This window comes from Canis lupus, chromosome 1 (assembly GCF_003254725.2).
Source record: "Canis lupus dingo isolate Sandy chromosome 1, ASM325472v2, whole genome shotgun sequence".
NCBI lineage: Eukaryota > Metazoa > Chordata > Mammalia > Carnivora > Canidae > Canis > Canis lupus.
Genome location: NC_064243.1, coordinates 10,962,470 through 10,980,279, shown reverse-complemented (window position 1 = coordinate 10,980,279; position 17,810 = coordinate 10,962,470). Strand labels below are relative to the sequence as shown.

The 17,810-nt window shown below is 33.0% G+C and overlaps 1 protein-coding gene across 1 annotated transcript in view; it reads right to left on the bottom strand.

Annotated features, from left to right (window-relative positions):
- Positions 1 to 17,810, bottom strand: part of CDH19 (cadherin 19) — a 95,717-nt gene that overhangs the window by 34,842 nt on the left and 43,065 nt on the right. Inside the window, 3 exon segments of the mRNA XM_025422063.3 lie at positions 5,368 to 5,489; positions 10,470 to 10,723; positions 11,261 to 11,442. Of these exon segments, the coding sequence (XP_025277848.3) occupies positions 5,368 to 5,489; positions 10,470 to 10,723; positions 11,261 to 11,442 (558 nt within the window).

Below are 17,810 nucleotides of genomic sequence, written 5' to 3'. Positions count from 1 at the left end.
GCAAGTATTTGTAACAATCATGTGATTCCCAGTTTTCTACCATTCAGGTTATTTGTTCATAATATTGCTGAGACTTATATGGTGAAATAATTATTTTTTTTAAGATTTATTTCTTTTAGAGAAAAAGACTGAAAGAGCATGAGCCAGGGGAGGGGGGAGAGGAAGAGAATCTCAAGCAGACTCACCACTGGGCGCAGAGCCCAACATGGTCTCAGTCTCATCACCTTGAGATCATGACCTCAGCTGAAACCAAGAGTCAGATGCTTAACCAAATGAACCACCCAGGTGCCCTCACACAATTATTTTTGATGATACCATATTAATAAGAAACTGGCACATGCTAATATTTTCTCCAAAATTGTTCTAAAATGAGTTTAATGATGTAATGATGTAATGAACAAGAAAAAAAAATCCCAGAGAGAGAAAAAGTACATAAAAATTGGTTACCTGGTGTTACAAAAGTTTCTTCTAGACAATTTTTTAAAATGAAACAAAAATTTTAAAAAATCTTTAAAGATGAGTTAAATATACATTAACTTTGCAGCTTTCTGAAAATGTTTATCTAATTATATTTTATTTTGGAATTTCATTCCCAATGTTCTAAAATCTCAGCTTTATAATAAATAATAACAGAGGGAATATCATCTCTTTTATCTAAAAGTATTATTTTTTTATTCTAAGAAAACTGATTTAAAATGCCAGAAGCAGAACAGCATGAACTGTATAATTCCTGTACCTGGTAACATTTCTAATCACTTATTTCTGAAACAGTGATTAACTCCTAAGTATTAAATTCTGTGTAAAATAAATGTATTCAGTTTATATTCAGTTTGCCTTTCACAGGCATTTGCAAGTTTGTTTTCCTTGATTGCATTTTTAGTCTTCTTTTATTTATAAATTATTATTATTATTTTAAATATTTATTTATTTATTTGAGAGAAAGAGTTCACTTGAGCATGAGGCAGGGGGCAGAGAGGGAGAGAGGAAGGGAGGGCAAATGTGCATGTGAGTGTGGGGCAGGGGGCAGAGGGACACAGAAAAAGAGCGAGAGAGAGAGATTCTCCAGCAGATTCCCTACTGAACAAGAACCTCATAAGGGGCTGGATCCCAGGACCCTGAGATCACGACCTGGGGGAAAATCAAGAATCAGATGTTTAATCCATTGAGCCAATCAGACATCCCTATAAATTATTTGTTTTAATATAATACTTTATAATCACCAAGATTTTAGGTTTAAAAATTTATAAATTGATACTTTTTTGCATCAAATGACCAACTTCAATCACATTTTATGAAATTCTGTATCTAAAATTACATATCTATTAAACTTCTTGTTTTATTCTATTTTCCCTTGAATTTACTTGCAACCTAATTTATTTTTCCTCAAAATAATTAAAATGTTGTCAAGTTCACTAATTTATTGTTTTTATTTTTATAAAAAGATATATTATTTATTTTAGAAAGAGAGGGAGAGGGAGTGCTCATGAGTAAAGGGAAAGGCAGAAGGAGAGGAAGAGAATCCTCAGGCAGACTGCTTAGCATGGAGCTCCTGGGGCTCCATCCCACGAGCCTGAGATCATGACCTGAACCCAAACCTAGAGCGGGATACTCAATTGACTAAGCCACCCAGGTGCCCCAAATCTATTGTTTTTAAATGTTACATATGTTTTATTTTTCTCTCTTCAAATGTAAAACAATTGCTTTAATATAAATATATTATGGCTTTAAAGTTTCAAGAGAAAATTTATTTTAAAAAAACATGTCTTTTTTACAGATATTTATTAGAGAGAGACCATGCATGTGCACATACACACACATGCACATATGCTCAAGGTGGGAGAGGTAGAGGAAGAGAATCTTCAAGCAGACTCCCCACTGAGTGTGAGCCCCGGTCCGGGCTCCATCCTCTGACCATTGAGATCATGACCTGAGCCAAAATCAAAAGTAAGACGCTTAACCAACTAAGCCACCAGGTGCCCCTAAAAAACATGTATTTAACATACTTTTTCACAAGAGGACACTGTTCTTTAAAATCTATTCAAAATATTAATCATTTCCATTTCAATGACTATCACATCACTAGTACACATGCTTTCATCAACAAATGAACATGGACAAAGCGACAGCAACAGAATGAGATGAGCACACCTCAGAGCACAGTCAGAACAAGTATCAAAGTAGAATTTAGCTAACATACTTACAGAGATTATCAACTGTTGGACCCTGACATGGTCAGACAACATGAATTGATTTAGATCCTACACTGGAGTCACTAAGTGCAGTAACTTTGCAATTAAACTTTATTTTTTAAGAATAAAAATGTAAAATGAAACTTGGTTAAGATTATTGATATATATATTTAAATCAGAAAACATCGAAAGCAAATATTTTTCACATTCTCAGTAAGAGACAATGTGACATAGTGTGGCATAGGATTAAGACATAGGCTTTGGAATCTGGTAGGATTGTGATCTATCCCCAGTTTCATCAGTTAGCAGCTGGGCAAATAAACTGCGTTAAGTTTCAGATTCATCTTCTCTGAAATAGGAGTGATGTTTGCCTCAAATTTTTATTAAGAGCTGTAAAAATGCTACTAAATGTAGAATTTCACACAAAAAATATATTCATATATATATATACTTTTATAATCATATATATATTTACATAACTATGTGCAATTAAAGTAATCTATTTAATACAATGTAATTCCTGAAAACTCACCAATACTCATGGCCACTTTGCAAATTTTGTATTTTATAAGCAAATATCTAAAAATGTAAGAAATGACATAGCAGATTTTTTCTCCATGAATAATAAATGGTACCCACTGTTTAATGTCATTGTTATTCTCTTTTTATTTTCCTCAATATATACACATTATAATATCTATGGTCTTAGTGCAACCTATGTAGTAAGTAATATTGTAAATAGTTGAAACAGTTCAATTTCCTGAATATTATCTGTTCGCACACCCACCCACATATGTAAGTACATTATATTGAACATTTGGGACCATTGTTTTTTCTAATAAAGTGAAGCCTGTTGATCAACTGGTAAGGAGTAATACGTCAGTAAGATCTTAAGTCTCATCTGATTATTTCTGTTGAGTGGGTCGCTGAGTCTTTGAATATCACCTCTGAACACAGTATGTAGTGACATAATTAAATGGAATAGATAATATACTTTGTAGTATATATGCAAATATACATATGTATGTTGAATGAATATTTTTTTGACAGCAGCTATCTTGCAACCAGAGATTTGTGTTATTATTTTTATTTTATTTTGTAACACTACAATTTAACTCCACTGTCTTCCAAAAAAGGGTGGGGGCCAAGCAAAAATATTTCAGTGTCTCTCTAGAGATCTTCAAGACATCTTTTTGACATAATCATGTTTTTAATGGGAATTGCATAATTGACTTATCTTGCAACCTTTCATACCAATTACTCATTCATCCTTCTTTCTATTCATTCTTAAAATATTAGAATGCTTTGTGTCTCAGAACACACATAATACATCTTAAAGATTCTGCTTTCTATAACTCACATTGTAGTACCTCTAATTTAACACAAACTAAACGATATATTCTCACAAAAATCTCCCTTGAATATAAAATAAGCTCACAGCTTATATACATTTATTAAAACATGCTCTTGTAATAGATAAAATAGCATTTTATAGAGAAACGTATTTTCAAAGATGTCTATCCTTCCCTTGAACTGATTTGAATTCTTTTTCTCAATAGTTTTGTAAATAGTGATATTGTAAATAATTTGTTCTCAAAAAACCCAATGAATAAACCTCTTGCTTTTAGAATACACATCTTTGTGTTTTCTGACACCAAGAGCCTTGGCATTTCTTCTGTTACAGCAGACTTTTATTCCTTCTAACATTTGCTTATTATTCTTTGTTGTTAAGTTAAATGGAAAATTCAAAACCCAGACCCAGTCCTCCTGCAGTGTTTCCATACACAGAGCTATTCAATGCATGACAAAAAAAAATATGCAGGAGATGCTTTCCACTCCACCATATCCCCAGTCAACTGCTTAATAAAGTAAGAAATAAGATATATGTTTAAAGGTTTAAAAAAAAAAAACCACACAAGCCAGAAAAGTAAATTAAAATTTATGCAAAATCAATTATAAAGGATGCATTCCAGAATATTTCACATTCAAAAATTTAATTATTTACTGAACCATATAAAGTAAGCCTATCAATTAAATAAAGGGAATGATCTTGATCATCTTTTATATTGTATTGTATCTATTCCTTTGAGCTTGAATTAATTAATATGTTTGACTTAATAACAAATTAATTGATAATTTTGAAGACACTATACAAGTAGTAAATTAGGACAATTTTATCTACTTTTTACAATCTGAAAATGGAATCATCTGCCTAATTCTGGAAGCAAAACCCCAAAACTAAAAAACATAAATAAAGACAAATAAATAACAATAACAATTGGTCCCCACTGAGTACTGAAGATGTGACTGTTAGCACAGCTTCCACTATAAGCTTAATTTGAAAATGTCTTGACTATGATTACTGTTTTTGATGTACCAATGAATTTTAGTTGTTTGACTCCTTCATATTTTTCCCATAATTTCATTGAAATATGTAAATGCCTGAAGTTTTAAAAGGCTGTGTTGGAGTGTTACCCTATCCCTAATATCCAAGTATATAGCTAACACTTTGATCCAGAAATAGAACAAGGCACAGGCATTCTGTATTTTATTTCCAGAATAGTGTCCTCATGAACTCATACAGTCAGTCTAAACTGATTATGGTTAAATGGTATGATATTACTAGACATTTTTAAATTACTTTTAAGTCCCATTCATTAGGTTTACTACTCCTTGGATAGTAGTAAAAATGTATAACATTAATTAAACATTTCTCTAAATTGAAATTTTTCTCTAAGTGGAAGATTCCTATGAAATGAATATTATAACTTCTTTCCACCTATATGTATTTTTTAAGGGTGAAATTTGAAGGGGGAGATGTACATAAGACTTTTTTTTTTCATTAAATTCATAACTTCTAAGAGAACCTATAGAAAATATATATTAAATATATCCCAGTTTTAAAAATCTTGCAAAATTTATATTCATTTTTTTCACAATAAAAAGTCTTAAAGTATTTAGTGGTAAGTATATAAATAAGCTATAAAAGGAATGAATAGACACTGGTAATCTAAAATGATAAAATAAAATACACATATATGAATATATATATATATATATATATAATTTAACTCCAATTCCAATAAATTTTAAGCTAGCTTCTTTCCCTACATTTGGAGATTATTGAATGGTTGAAAATATATGCTGAGCCAATGTGTGGTCCTAAATGAGTACTTACATTTTTCTGTGGCTGTAATACTTAGGTTGTACCAAGCACTAATCTCTCGATCAAGAGGGTTAGTTGTTATGATTGTACCATTGTCATCAATACTGAACACTTTGCTTCTGGTAATAGAATACCTGCACCAAAGAAAAAGGACTCTTTAATTTTATTATTTTCTCTGTATAACTGTGATATATAAAACCCTTTTGAGGCAATTAGACAAATTAAATGCGTACTCCATATAGATAATGTAATGCTGAACAATTTTAGAAAGGTGCATGCATATATTCAAGATTCCACTCAGTGAGGATTAAAAAGAAAAGAACTAAACTAAAATGGTCTCAGATTTAAATTGATGTATGCTAAATCTAAACACGTAATTGATTCTCAATCCCAAGAGAAAATTTTAACAAGTGAAGGATTTAGCTAAAAAGAAATGGTAAAAATGTCATTTGCAAAATTAAGAGAAGTACAATTAAATAGCAGTAAAAATTAATGCTTCTTAACCCTTTTTTCTCCTTTGAAGCAATGTAAAGCATATCCTCACCCTAAACTGCTGAGTTTCTTTCCTACCCATATAGATGCTTGCTAAATCTGCATGATACTATAATTACCTGATTGCTGACATATGAGAACTGTTTGGTTTTGTTTGTTTAAAGAAAAATGCTTTGATAATATTTAATAAAAATGAGATGTGGTTTTTTTTTTTTGTGTGTGTGTGTGTGTGTGTGTATCCTCCAAAAGTAAGATAGTAGATGGAATATGCTGTTAGAGCATGCATGGAAAGAAGCCAGATAAAATTCCCTCATGCAAAGGCCTGGAAAATGATCTCAAACTCACAATGAAAGAAGCCTTTGAAGTACTCAATATGTGTTATCTACTTGCAAATGATTAATAATAAAAATTAAAGAAGAGTAATAACTTGGGTTCAATGATGACTTCTCATTGCACATATATTCCTGAAGACTTTGATGAGACATCAATGAGGTTTGCCATAATTATGTGGCAAGATGAGAATATTTTAATCTTGAATTGACAGGTCTCTAAAAATATCACACTGATTTGTAGACTGGTGTTCAGGGGGGAATTAAAATAGAAGTTACACTCAACACCAAAGAAACAAACAATCCAATCATGAAATGGGCAAAAGACATGAACAGAAATCTCACAGAGGAAGACATAGACATGGCCAACATGCATATGAGAAAATGCTCTGCATCACTTGCCATCAGGGAAATACAAATGAAAACTACAATGAGATACCACCTCACACCAGTGAGAATGGGGAAAATTAACAAGGCAGGAAACAACAAATGTTGGAGAGGATGCGGAGAAAAGGGAACCCTCTTACACTGTTGGTGGGAATGTGAACTGGTGCAGCCACTCTGGAAAACTGTGTGGAGGTTCCTCAAACAGTTAAAAATAGACCTGCCCTACGACCCAGCAATTGCACTGTTGGGGATTTACCCCAAAGATACAAATGCAATGAAACGCCGGGACACCTGCACCCCGATGTTTCTAGCAGCAATGGCCACGATAGCCAAACTGTGGAAGGAGCCTCGGTGTCCAACGAAAGATGAATGGATAAAGAAGATGTGGTTTATGTATACAATGGAATATTACTCAGCTATTAGAAATGACAAATACCCACCATTTGCTTCAACGTGGATGGAACTGGAGGGTATTATGCTGAGTGAAGTAAGTCAGTCAGAGAAGGACAAACATTATATGTTCTCATTCATTTGGGGAATATAAATAATAGTGAAAGGGAAAATAAGGGAAGGGAGAAGAAATGTGTGGGAAATATCAGAAAGGGAGACAGAACATAAAGACTGCTAACTCTGGGAAACGAACTAGGGGTGGTAGAAGGGGAGGAGGGCGGGGGGTGGGAGTGAATGGGTGACGGGCACTGGGTGTTATTCTGTATGTTAGTAAATTGAACACCAATAAAAAAATAAATTAAAAAAAAAAAAAAAAAAAAAAAAAAAAAAAAAAAAGAAGTTACAGAGAATTCAGCTTTAAAGGAATTTGGTTTCAATTCAATCCCATTTTAAACTTTTATAAGCAATTTACTGCCATATCCACAAATGGTCACATTTCCTACTCAAAGCAGATCTGTTGGCAAAGAGCAATAGTAGTTTAATCGTTAATATCTTGTATTGAGCAACTAGAATAGGCTGTTTCTATAATAAATCATTCCAAGTAAAACCAATCAAATGTTTGAAGTAATTTTCAAATAAAAGTTTTTAAGGATCATGACCTTGCATCATCAGTAACATTTTAAAATAGTCAATATGCGCTATTTAAGAAAGGAAAGTTTTGTGCAATACATTTTAGAAAGAGCTTGAGCCAAAAGCTTAAAATGTGAAGTTTTGATGTTTGGTTGATTTTGGATTTCTTTTTTATGCAACTCTTCGTTCCTACAGAAATGCTGAATGAATACAATGTGCCCACATTCTCCCATTGCCAACAGCTCTTGCCTGAATGGTAAACAAATGGTTCTTCCACGCATGCTTCTCCAGATGTCTATGCCTCGTGTTCTTAATCCTCATATGCCTCTACGAAAGTACTATTCCCACTTCACAGATAAAGCAACTGAGACACACAAAAGCCACCCCCAGAAACAAATGGGGATTTTTCCAAGTAGGCTGCAGATCTACTAGGTGTTTCAAGGATTTTTAAGTGCTTCCATTAGAACACAGATGAAAGAGGTTTAATGACAACCTCTTCCACAGAAGACTCCTATATTCCCAAAAACCCACAAAGCTCTTCCTATTTGTCACATACATGACTACCCAGGTTATTTATCTTTTTATGTGAATGTTTGGACTTTCCTAAGGAATTGGTCTGAATTCTTGACTTGGAGTCATTCATGGCTTTTCCCTATAATATTGTTTAATGTTTATGGGATCAAAAGTTATGCTCTTTCTGATAATGTTAATTTTTGTCTATTCTTCCCCTGCCCTCAGTTGTCTTGCTGAAGACTGACCAATTTCAGGTCTAATTATTGCATTCTTTCTTAATATCTACACCCCATTTTTCTTAGACATTCACCACAAACCTTATTATTATAATTCATGTTCAAGGGATATTTTCTCAAGCTTTTCTGCACTTAACAATGACAACAATGGTGAGAATACTTTGTTAAACCAGTTAATCTCACCGAAGACTTGCTGAAACTGAGCCTGAGAATCTCCATACTTTGGAGAAATATCAGGTAATTCTTACATGGAGGGAAAAACTAAGTTAATATGAGTTATTTGAATTAGGTGTAAAGCAATTTGTTTTCTATATGTTAATTTCTTTCCTCAAAATGGGGAACACCCTGAGGGCAAAATAGAATGCCCTTTAATTTCCTTTGGTTTCTATATGTCTTGCTACGTAGTAGCAAGTGAGTATTAAGGAAGATATATCACACTAAAAGTCAATTGAACTCATTTAGCATTGGATTTCAAACATTTTCTGGATCTTTTGTTCCCCCAAAAAACCATAAAAACAAAAACAGTGGGTGGATACCTACTGAAATGTGTTCAATGGCTATTTTCATCCTAACAAACATATGAAAAGCAGTCTTATATAAAAGGCACCTCCAGGGATACCAGGGTGGCTCAGTGGTTGAATGTATGCCTTTGGCTCAGGGCATGATCCTGGTTCCAGAATCAAGTCCCACACTGGGTTCCTTGCAAGGAGCCTGATTCTCCCTCTGCCTGTGCCTTTGCCTCTCTCTTGTGTCTCTCTCATGAATAAATAAATAAATAAATAAATAAATAAATAAATAAATAAATCTTTTTTAAAAAGGCATCTCCAAATGAAACAATGTCCATAAAAGACATTAAAAGCATTCTTTTGATAGGCACTAAAAAATGTTTACAGTGATTAATTTCAGTATAAAGGGAAAAACTATTAGCTAAAATATTCTTGGTAGAAAATCAAGTAACCACCAATAGTGATACTAAAAAACACATAACACCTATTAATATTTGGGTGTGGCTCACTTATGTGGCTCATAGATAGATAATATTTTTACTTGTAGTAAACACACAACTCTAGTAATTTTGTATTATTTTTAAATTATGCTATGTTTATACGCATCATTTCAAGCATTTATCATCCATCGCCTACTTATACCACTATGATTAGATATTTAAATTGTTTCCAATGTTTCATTATTATAAATGATAGTATAATAAACATCTTAATCTGTAAAGGCATTATTTTAGAATTATGTATTCCTTAGTATTCTCAAAATACATAGGTGACTATATATACTACTTTTAAAAATCTAATTACTGGGTTATAATTATATACATGAAATATGACAAATATACTTATATTTATTACAGAAAGTACTATTACTAAGTGGGAACTATATCTAAATATCAGAAGGCGGTGTTTTATGACTAGGAATTACACTGGGAAAGTGGGAGCATTTCTCTGTTTCAAAAACTTAAAAGAAGCTTCTTTGAATCAAAGCCCCTACAAAATACAAAGCAATAGCCACATCTTAATAAATACATGGAAGTTTGTAAAATTCTCAGAACTGTGAAGCATGGAGAACAGAGGAATAAGGGAAGGTGGTGGAAGGAGACATGTAACAGGTTTTGTTTTCCTGTATGACCAGGTCTACAGTCAAATACTGAAAAAATATGAAAATATAGCACCTGAAAATAACAGACTAGATTAATAGATGGTAAATATTATTTAATTGCAACACAGAAACTTGTTCCTAACCAAGTGGACTAATTTCATGTTACTATTTTAAGGGGTATCCTGTGAAAGCTTTCTCAATTTTTAAATATTAATTTAGTAGTATTTAAATAGAGCATATTTTGTTCAGATTTGCTTCTGACTTAGCATAATCAATGGTTTCTTTTCCCTCACCCCAATTAATAGAACTGATTTCATTGAATTCTGGTTGGTGACTAACAACTGTACAGCTATAATTGCTTATTTTACCACAACTTTATCAATAGTTAACTGGTTTAAACTGTTGCACCTTTAATAAGTGCCACATAAAGGAATAACAGATTTATCTTTGTTACATTTCTATGACATTTTATTTTCAGGCTAACTTGTAATCACTCATTTATTAATACAAAGCTGCTTTGCACACATACCTGATGGGAGATTTCCTCTGATCTGGATCTGTAGCAGAGACCATGCCTACAAATGATCCATGTGGGCTTTCTTCCAAGATTTCAAATAGGTAATATGGGAGGAGGAAAACAGGAGGCTCATCCTCATCCTCTACCTGGACCCTTACGAAGGTGGTGGAAGCTTCAACATGGTATTCCATAAGGTGCTCAGCAACATGGCGGTTTTTAACATTTGCTCTGATAAGATAGTGGTTCTGGTGCTCAAAATCCACTTTCTACAAAGAAATACAGTGTGCAGAAGAATAAACGGCTTCATTAACCCAAGGCATTATTTAAAAAAAAAAAAAGTTTGGGTTATTAAGTCTTAGTTGCTTTTTAGTTACATTTTGCTTCTCATGTACTTGCTTAGATCCCTCCGATATTATCATTAAGCAGCCGCATAGCAAATCTCTGTGTTTTGTTATTTATATCTATTACAAAATGTTTTGGATTTTAGGATTAAAATTATACTTTTCTGGGCATAAATATCCTATAGGATTGAGTATTAATTTTAAGATCTTTCCAAAAAGCTTGTCCTCTAAAAATCTTTAAAAAATAATTAAAAAAAATACTCTACAAATAATTTGAGACTCTGTAATACCTCTGTCTCATCTCTGAGTTCCTTTGCTCCCTAAACCATAAATCACATTTCAATTCAGTTCTCATTTCAATTACTTAATGAAGCAATAACTAACTGGCTATACAAAATAATTATATGTATTTCTGATTTGATTTTTATCATTCTGTGAAGTAAATATTATAAATATATCTACCTTTTTTAATATAACTATTCCTTCTTGTGTCTCATTATTAGTTATTATGTCAAATGTCTGTGAATCATCTTCAATGCTGTAATCCATTTCTGCATTCTCTCCAATGTCATTATCATATGCCATGATTCTTCCTATTGAAGTCCCAGTGGGTGCAGATTCAGAAACAGTTAGACGGTATAACCCTTTAAAAACAAAATGCAGATACTTCACACAAATAATAAACATAAGGAACTCTCAATTTTAGCACCCTTTTTTGTGGACTATGGGAAAATCCATACCCTCACTTTCTACCAGTTAACTTTTCCCAAATCAATATCTATCTATCTAACATCTATCTATCTATCTATCCATTTATCTATCTATCCCTTCTTTTTGTAATCTGTATTTTGTATTTCCCTAATATCCTACTTGAGCATCTATTAATCTCTCTCAAATATAGCTTAGGAAGTCCTATCACCAGTACATATATTTTCCAAACTTCTATTCATATGTATACTTTGCTGATATTTTTGGATTTATTTTTTTATTATATCCTTCAACCATCCCAATTAAATTTGATAAATAGTTTTCAATTTCACTCTGATACCTAAAGTTACTAGTAAATGTAAGTGTGAATTAGAGATGGGAGAGAATAAATAAGTGAGGTGTAAGTGTAATAGTCTGATTTTAGATTCTGAGCCTGAGTGCATTGGCCATAGTGGAAATGAAAAAAAAAAGGGGGGGCGGGATCCACAGGACTTAGTGAATGGATGTAGTAGTTTGAAAACCATGCTGAAATCAGATGACCCCATCCTTTTGGTTACATGAAAACAATGGCACTTATATTTGAAATACATAGATGTAAATAATTAGCTTTGCTTCCTTTATTTTTCAGAAGTAACTTGCATAAAGTTGATAGCCATTTGTAAGTTATTATTTGTGATTTATGTTAAAATGTGGGAAATAATAATATATGTCATTATTCTAAAGAATGAAACTTGGGGGCCCTGGATTGCTCCTTTGGTTAAGCATTTGACTGTGGCTCAGGTCCAGTTCTCAGGGTCCTGGGATCAAGCCCCACATCAGGCTCCTGTCTCAGTAAGGAGTCTGCTTCTCCCTCTCCCTTTGCCCCTTCCCTCAATTATGCTCTCTTTCTCTGTCTGTCTGTCTCTCTCTCTCTCAAATAAATACATCTTTATAACAAAAGAAATGAAACTTTGTAGAATTTAAAAAAGGAACATGTAATAAAATTTTTTTTTAAAGAGACTGATTTTCTTAGAATATAGCAAGTCACTTCACAGATTGCCTTGTGAGATTATCCTCTCTTTTTTTAAAATGGGAGAAATGTCACTTAAAAGTTGCTAATATTTTTACAATCTTCAGGAAGCAACAGCTTAACTGTGCTGCAAAGTGGTTGTGTGATTTTTCCATTGTGGGAAAATGCATACTATAGAAAACAGAATTTCAGGAAGAGGGAAGTGCAAGCCAAAAGGCCACAAAACCAGTGGTTAAAGTTTTCCAGTGACCTAGGTAGATCAATTGCCTGGTGTTGGTTTGTCCATGAAAAAAAGGGTAGAAAAAAAAAAAAAAAAAAACAAAAAAAAAAACAAAAAAACAAAAAACAAAAAAAAAAAAAGAAAAAAAGGGTAGAATGCTAGTACATGAGCTCCCAGAAGTAATAGAATAGGACTGGATAATGGCAAATTGTTTAGGACAATGGAGGTTATATTAAGGCCTGTGACTTTTTCTGTGAGTGACATGGTAAGACATTTGAGTGATATAATCTGACCTGCATTTCAGCAAAGTCACTCAAGTGTGTTGGAAGTAGACCAGAGGAGAACAGAGGTGGAAGCAGAAAGACTAGATGGAAGCCTATGACAATAATGGAGACAAATTAAGAGGGTAGTATGAACTACAGTTGCAAATACAATTGTTGAGAAATAGATTAGGGGTATTTTTAAAAGATAGAACCCACAGTTATCAGCAGAGGACTGAATTTCGGATATGAGAGAAAGAATAGAGGGGAAGGTGACTTCAAAATCTTTAAACAAATAAGTTTTGTTTTTTATTAGGAGAGATTGTGTGTGTTTGTGTGTGTGTGTGTGTGTGTGAGAGAGAGAGAGAGAGAGATCACATGTGCACATGCAGTCACAGAACATTGAAAATCAGAGACTAGCAAGAATTTTGCAAAATTGATCATCAATTCAGTCGGAGTTGGAAATTAGAATTGAAGTAGATTTGGCTCAGTGTAATCAAAGTTGGGTTGTTTAAATTGAATTGAATGGGCGAGATTTTGCCTTGAGCAATACAAAGGCTGGATTTGATAGTCTTTGAAATGAGAAAAGCTATGAAAAGAAGAGGTTTAGAGGAGAAGATAGGCATGATCAGAAACTCAAATATATGTCTAGTTTAAATATATATAGCACATAAATGAAGATACTGAGTAGACAGTTGTATATACACATGTGTAGTTCAGTGCAGGGGTTGGTTTATACTGGAGGTATGTATCTGGGAGAGTCAGCATAGAGGTAGCATTTAAAGTCACGTGGCCAGATGAGAATATCAAGGAGTGAATGAAAAAGGATGAGAAATGATATTCTAAGGCCTGATAGTAGAAATACACAAAGTGATTAAAAAGTGACCACTGAGATAGATGAAAAAGCACATAAGAATGGAGTAATCCCTATCAAATCTTGCTGAAAAATGACACTATATTAGGACTGATAATTTATTGGATTTGATTGCACATAGATTATTGATAGAATTGACTGGATCAGTTTGGCCAAGCAGTGTGGATGAAACTCTACTGGAGTGGTCTCCAGAGAGTTTAAAAGACAGCAAATAAGATAATGAGTTTGACATTTCATATTTTTTAAGGATTTTATTTACTTACTTGAGAGAAAGAGAGAAAGAGCATGCACAAAGGGAGAGGGAGAAGCAGACTCCCTGCTTGCAGGGAACCCAGCACGGGGCTTGAAACCAGTACCCTAAGATCATGACCTGAGCCCAAGGCAGATGCCTAACCAACTGAGCCACCCAAGCACCCCTCAACATTTTAAAAATTCTTTTCTCTAAAAGAAAAGAAAATGAAGCATGATTAGCTAGATACAGAAGTGAATCAATAATGTATTTATTTTTTTTGTCTTTAAGATGAAAACAATGACAACCACATGTTTGAATGTTAATAGTAATTAACAGGCAGAGTAGATGCCCTTGATTGAGAGGTGAGGGGAGGTTGTACATTTCAGAGGAGATATGTATTAAATATTTAAAATGAGAGGAGGACAATAGGATTAAAATCAGGGAAAATAGTTTAAAGAATAAGGAGGTCAGCATGCTTCTGTTCTGGAACAACAGCCAATACACATATATTCACATGATTATAGTGTGGCATGGAAACAGAGAAAACTATTTTAAAGAGTGAGGTAACTTTATGGTACTAGAATCATGTTCACCACACTCAAATTTGAAAATAGTAATGCTATCATTTTACATGAGGGGTGTGGTTAGCTATAAGAATTTTAGAAACTATTTTAAATATTCTAATTTGTTCAGATATATGTCAATGTATACATACATTGTTATTTATACTTATAGATATTATGTTTATCAATGTTTATGATGTTAAAGTTAAGAAAAATAAGAAGAAATAAGGATGGCAGCAGAAACTTCAAGGGCATTTTTGTCTCAACAAACATTCTTTGGGCGTACTGCCTTCCAGATTCTTCAGCTTATTATTTCACCTTCATCTGAATAAAACATAGACTAGATTTATTCAATATATTTTTCTGTATTTATTATATGGCAGTCATTTCATAAAGTCCTGAGTATTTCAGATTACATTACACATCACCTTCCTGTCTTTAGGACACACACTTTGTAGAGATAGTCATATACACGATGCATTTATAACGTGGAGATGAAGGTCACAAACTGCTGCCTTATTACCTAAATTCCATCCAAAGAGGAGCTGTTTCATTGACTTATAAAGAAATCAGGAGCGGTGACTCAAATGATACAAAGCTGCAATGATGTAGGATAAATAAGTTTAAAAATCCAGTGTACAGCTTGGTGACTATAGTTGATACTACTGTATTATATAATGGGGATTTTCTGAGAGAACATCTCAGGTGCTCTCACCACACACCCCCACACAACGTAACAATGTGAGGAGATGGATATGTTAATTAGCTTGTCTAGTAATGATTTCACTATGTATATGATATCAAAACTTCATATTGCATACCTTAAATCTATATGATTTTTATTTTTAAAAATGGCCACATTAAACTGAAAAATTTTAAATTTGACAACAGTCCAGAAATACATCCAGATTTATAATTTTTTTGAAAAGTCAGAAGATCTAATAACTCTGGGCTTTGCACAAATTAGCTGAACTGCATCATGTCTGCATCACTTAGGGGGATGTGTGTGTGTGTGTGTGTGTATGTCAGTGCGTGATCTACTTTTCTCTTTGATACTTGCTTATATATTCCACCTATCATGATAATTGCTCATGATTTCTAGAATTGCTTGTAAATGCATTTCTGTTGCTAAGAAAGAATCCCCTGGGGTGAGGGGAATCTCCTAAGAAAAAAATAATTTCTCCCAGACTTTCACAAGAAACTCCTTCTGAAACACAACACGTGATTTAACTTGTACTTATTACTTATCAGAGCAATTGGGGCCTATTCATGCAACAAAAGTACAATATATCCACACATATATGGTCAGTTAATTTATGTCAAAGGAGCCAAAAATATGCAATAGGTAATGTCAGTCTCTTTAATAAATGCTATTGGGAAAATTTGACAACCAAATGAAAAAGAATGCAACAGGACACTATCTTACACCATACACAAAAATTAACTCAAAATGGATTAAAGACTTGAACTAAGACCTGAAACCATAAAACTCTTAGAAGAAAACATAGGCAGTAAGCTCCCTGACCTAGGTCTTGGTTATGATTTTTTTATATCTAATATCAAAAACAAAAACAACAATAGAAAAATTGAGTGTACTATATCAAACTAAAAGCTTCTGCACAGCAAAGGAAACCATCAAAATGATGAAAAGAGAATTTACTGATGAGAGGAAATATGTGTAAATTATATATCTGATAAGATATTAACATCCAAAATATATAGGAACTCATACAACTCATTATCTAATAATAATAATAATAATAATATTAAAAATGGACACAAGACCTGAACAGACATTTTTCCAAAGAAGGCATACAGATGGTTAACAGATCTATGAAACAATGCTCTATATCATTAATCATCAGGGAAATGCAAATCAAAACCATAATGAAATATTACCTCACATCTGTTAGAATGGCTATTATTTAAAAGACCAGAAATAAGAAGTGATGGTGTGGATGTGGAGAAAAGGGAACCCTCGTACATGGTTAGTGGGAATAAATTTGTGTACCCATCGTAGAAAACAGTATGGTAGTTTTTCGAAAAATTAAACATAGAACTACCTTATGATCTAACAATTCCATTCCTGGGTATCCATCCAAAAAAGTGAAAACACTAGAAAAGGTATCTGCACTATCATGCTCATTGCATTATTATTCACAATAGTCAAAATACGGAAACAAACTAAATACCCATCAATGGATGCATGGATAAAGAAATTATCATACACACATATACACACATGCACACACACAGAGGAATATTACTTATTCATAAAGAAGAATGATATCTTGTCATTTGCAACAACATAATAGACCTCAAGGGCATTATACTAAGTGAAATAAGTTAGAGGAAGACAAAGACCATATGATCTCTCTTATATATGAAAGATTGTGTGTGTGTGTATATATTCATATGCATAAATCATAGGTGAATATAGAAATAGGTGAATTGTTTTTATTTGTTCTTAGTTTTAAAATATCAAACAAAATTAAAATTAAAAAATAAAATAGTATCACTTGAGATAATTACTCACAGTAGACAAAACAATAAATCCCCCAAAATATCTGTGTTCTAATACCTCAGAACCTGTGAATATATAACATAAAGTGAAAAAAGGTAATTAATGTTGCAGGTAGAATTCATATTGCTAATCTGCTGACCTTGAGATATGGAGATTGTCTTGGTTTATCCAAGTGGGCCTGATCTAATCACATCAGTCCTTAAAGTGAAGAAGAGGCAAAAGTGCAGGTCAGAGAGATGACAGTGTGTGTAGGATGTAACACCTTTTGCTGTGTTTGAGGTGCATGAGTTTATACAAGAATCAGAAAGATGCCTTAAGGAGCTAACAGTGTCCTTCAGCTGACAGCCATCAAGGAAACAGTGACCTTAATCCTACAAACATAAAAAACTGAATTTTGTCATCAACCAAATCCAAAGAAATGGATTCTCCCCTGGATCCTTGGAACACAGCCCTGCAGACACCTTGAATTTAATATGGTGACACCTACAACAGGTTTCATTAAGGTAATAATTTAAGACATGAAATTTGCGGAAATTGTTATAGAAGCAATTTAAAAAGCCACATTAGTTTTTTATTTATATTTGTTTCTTCACACTAATAAAAATAATCACATATAGAATAA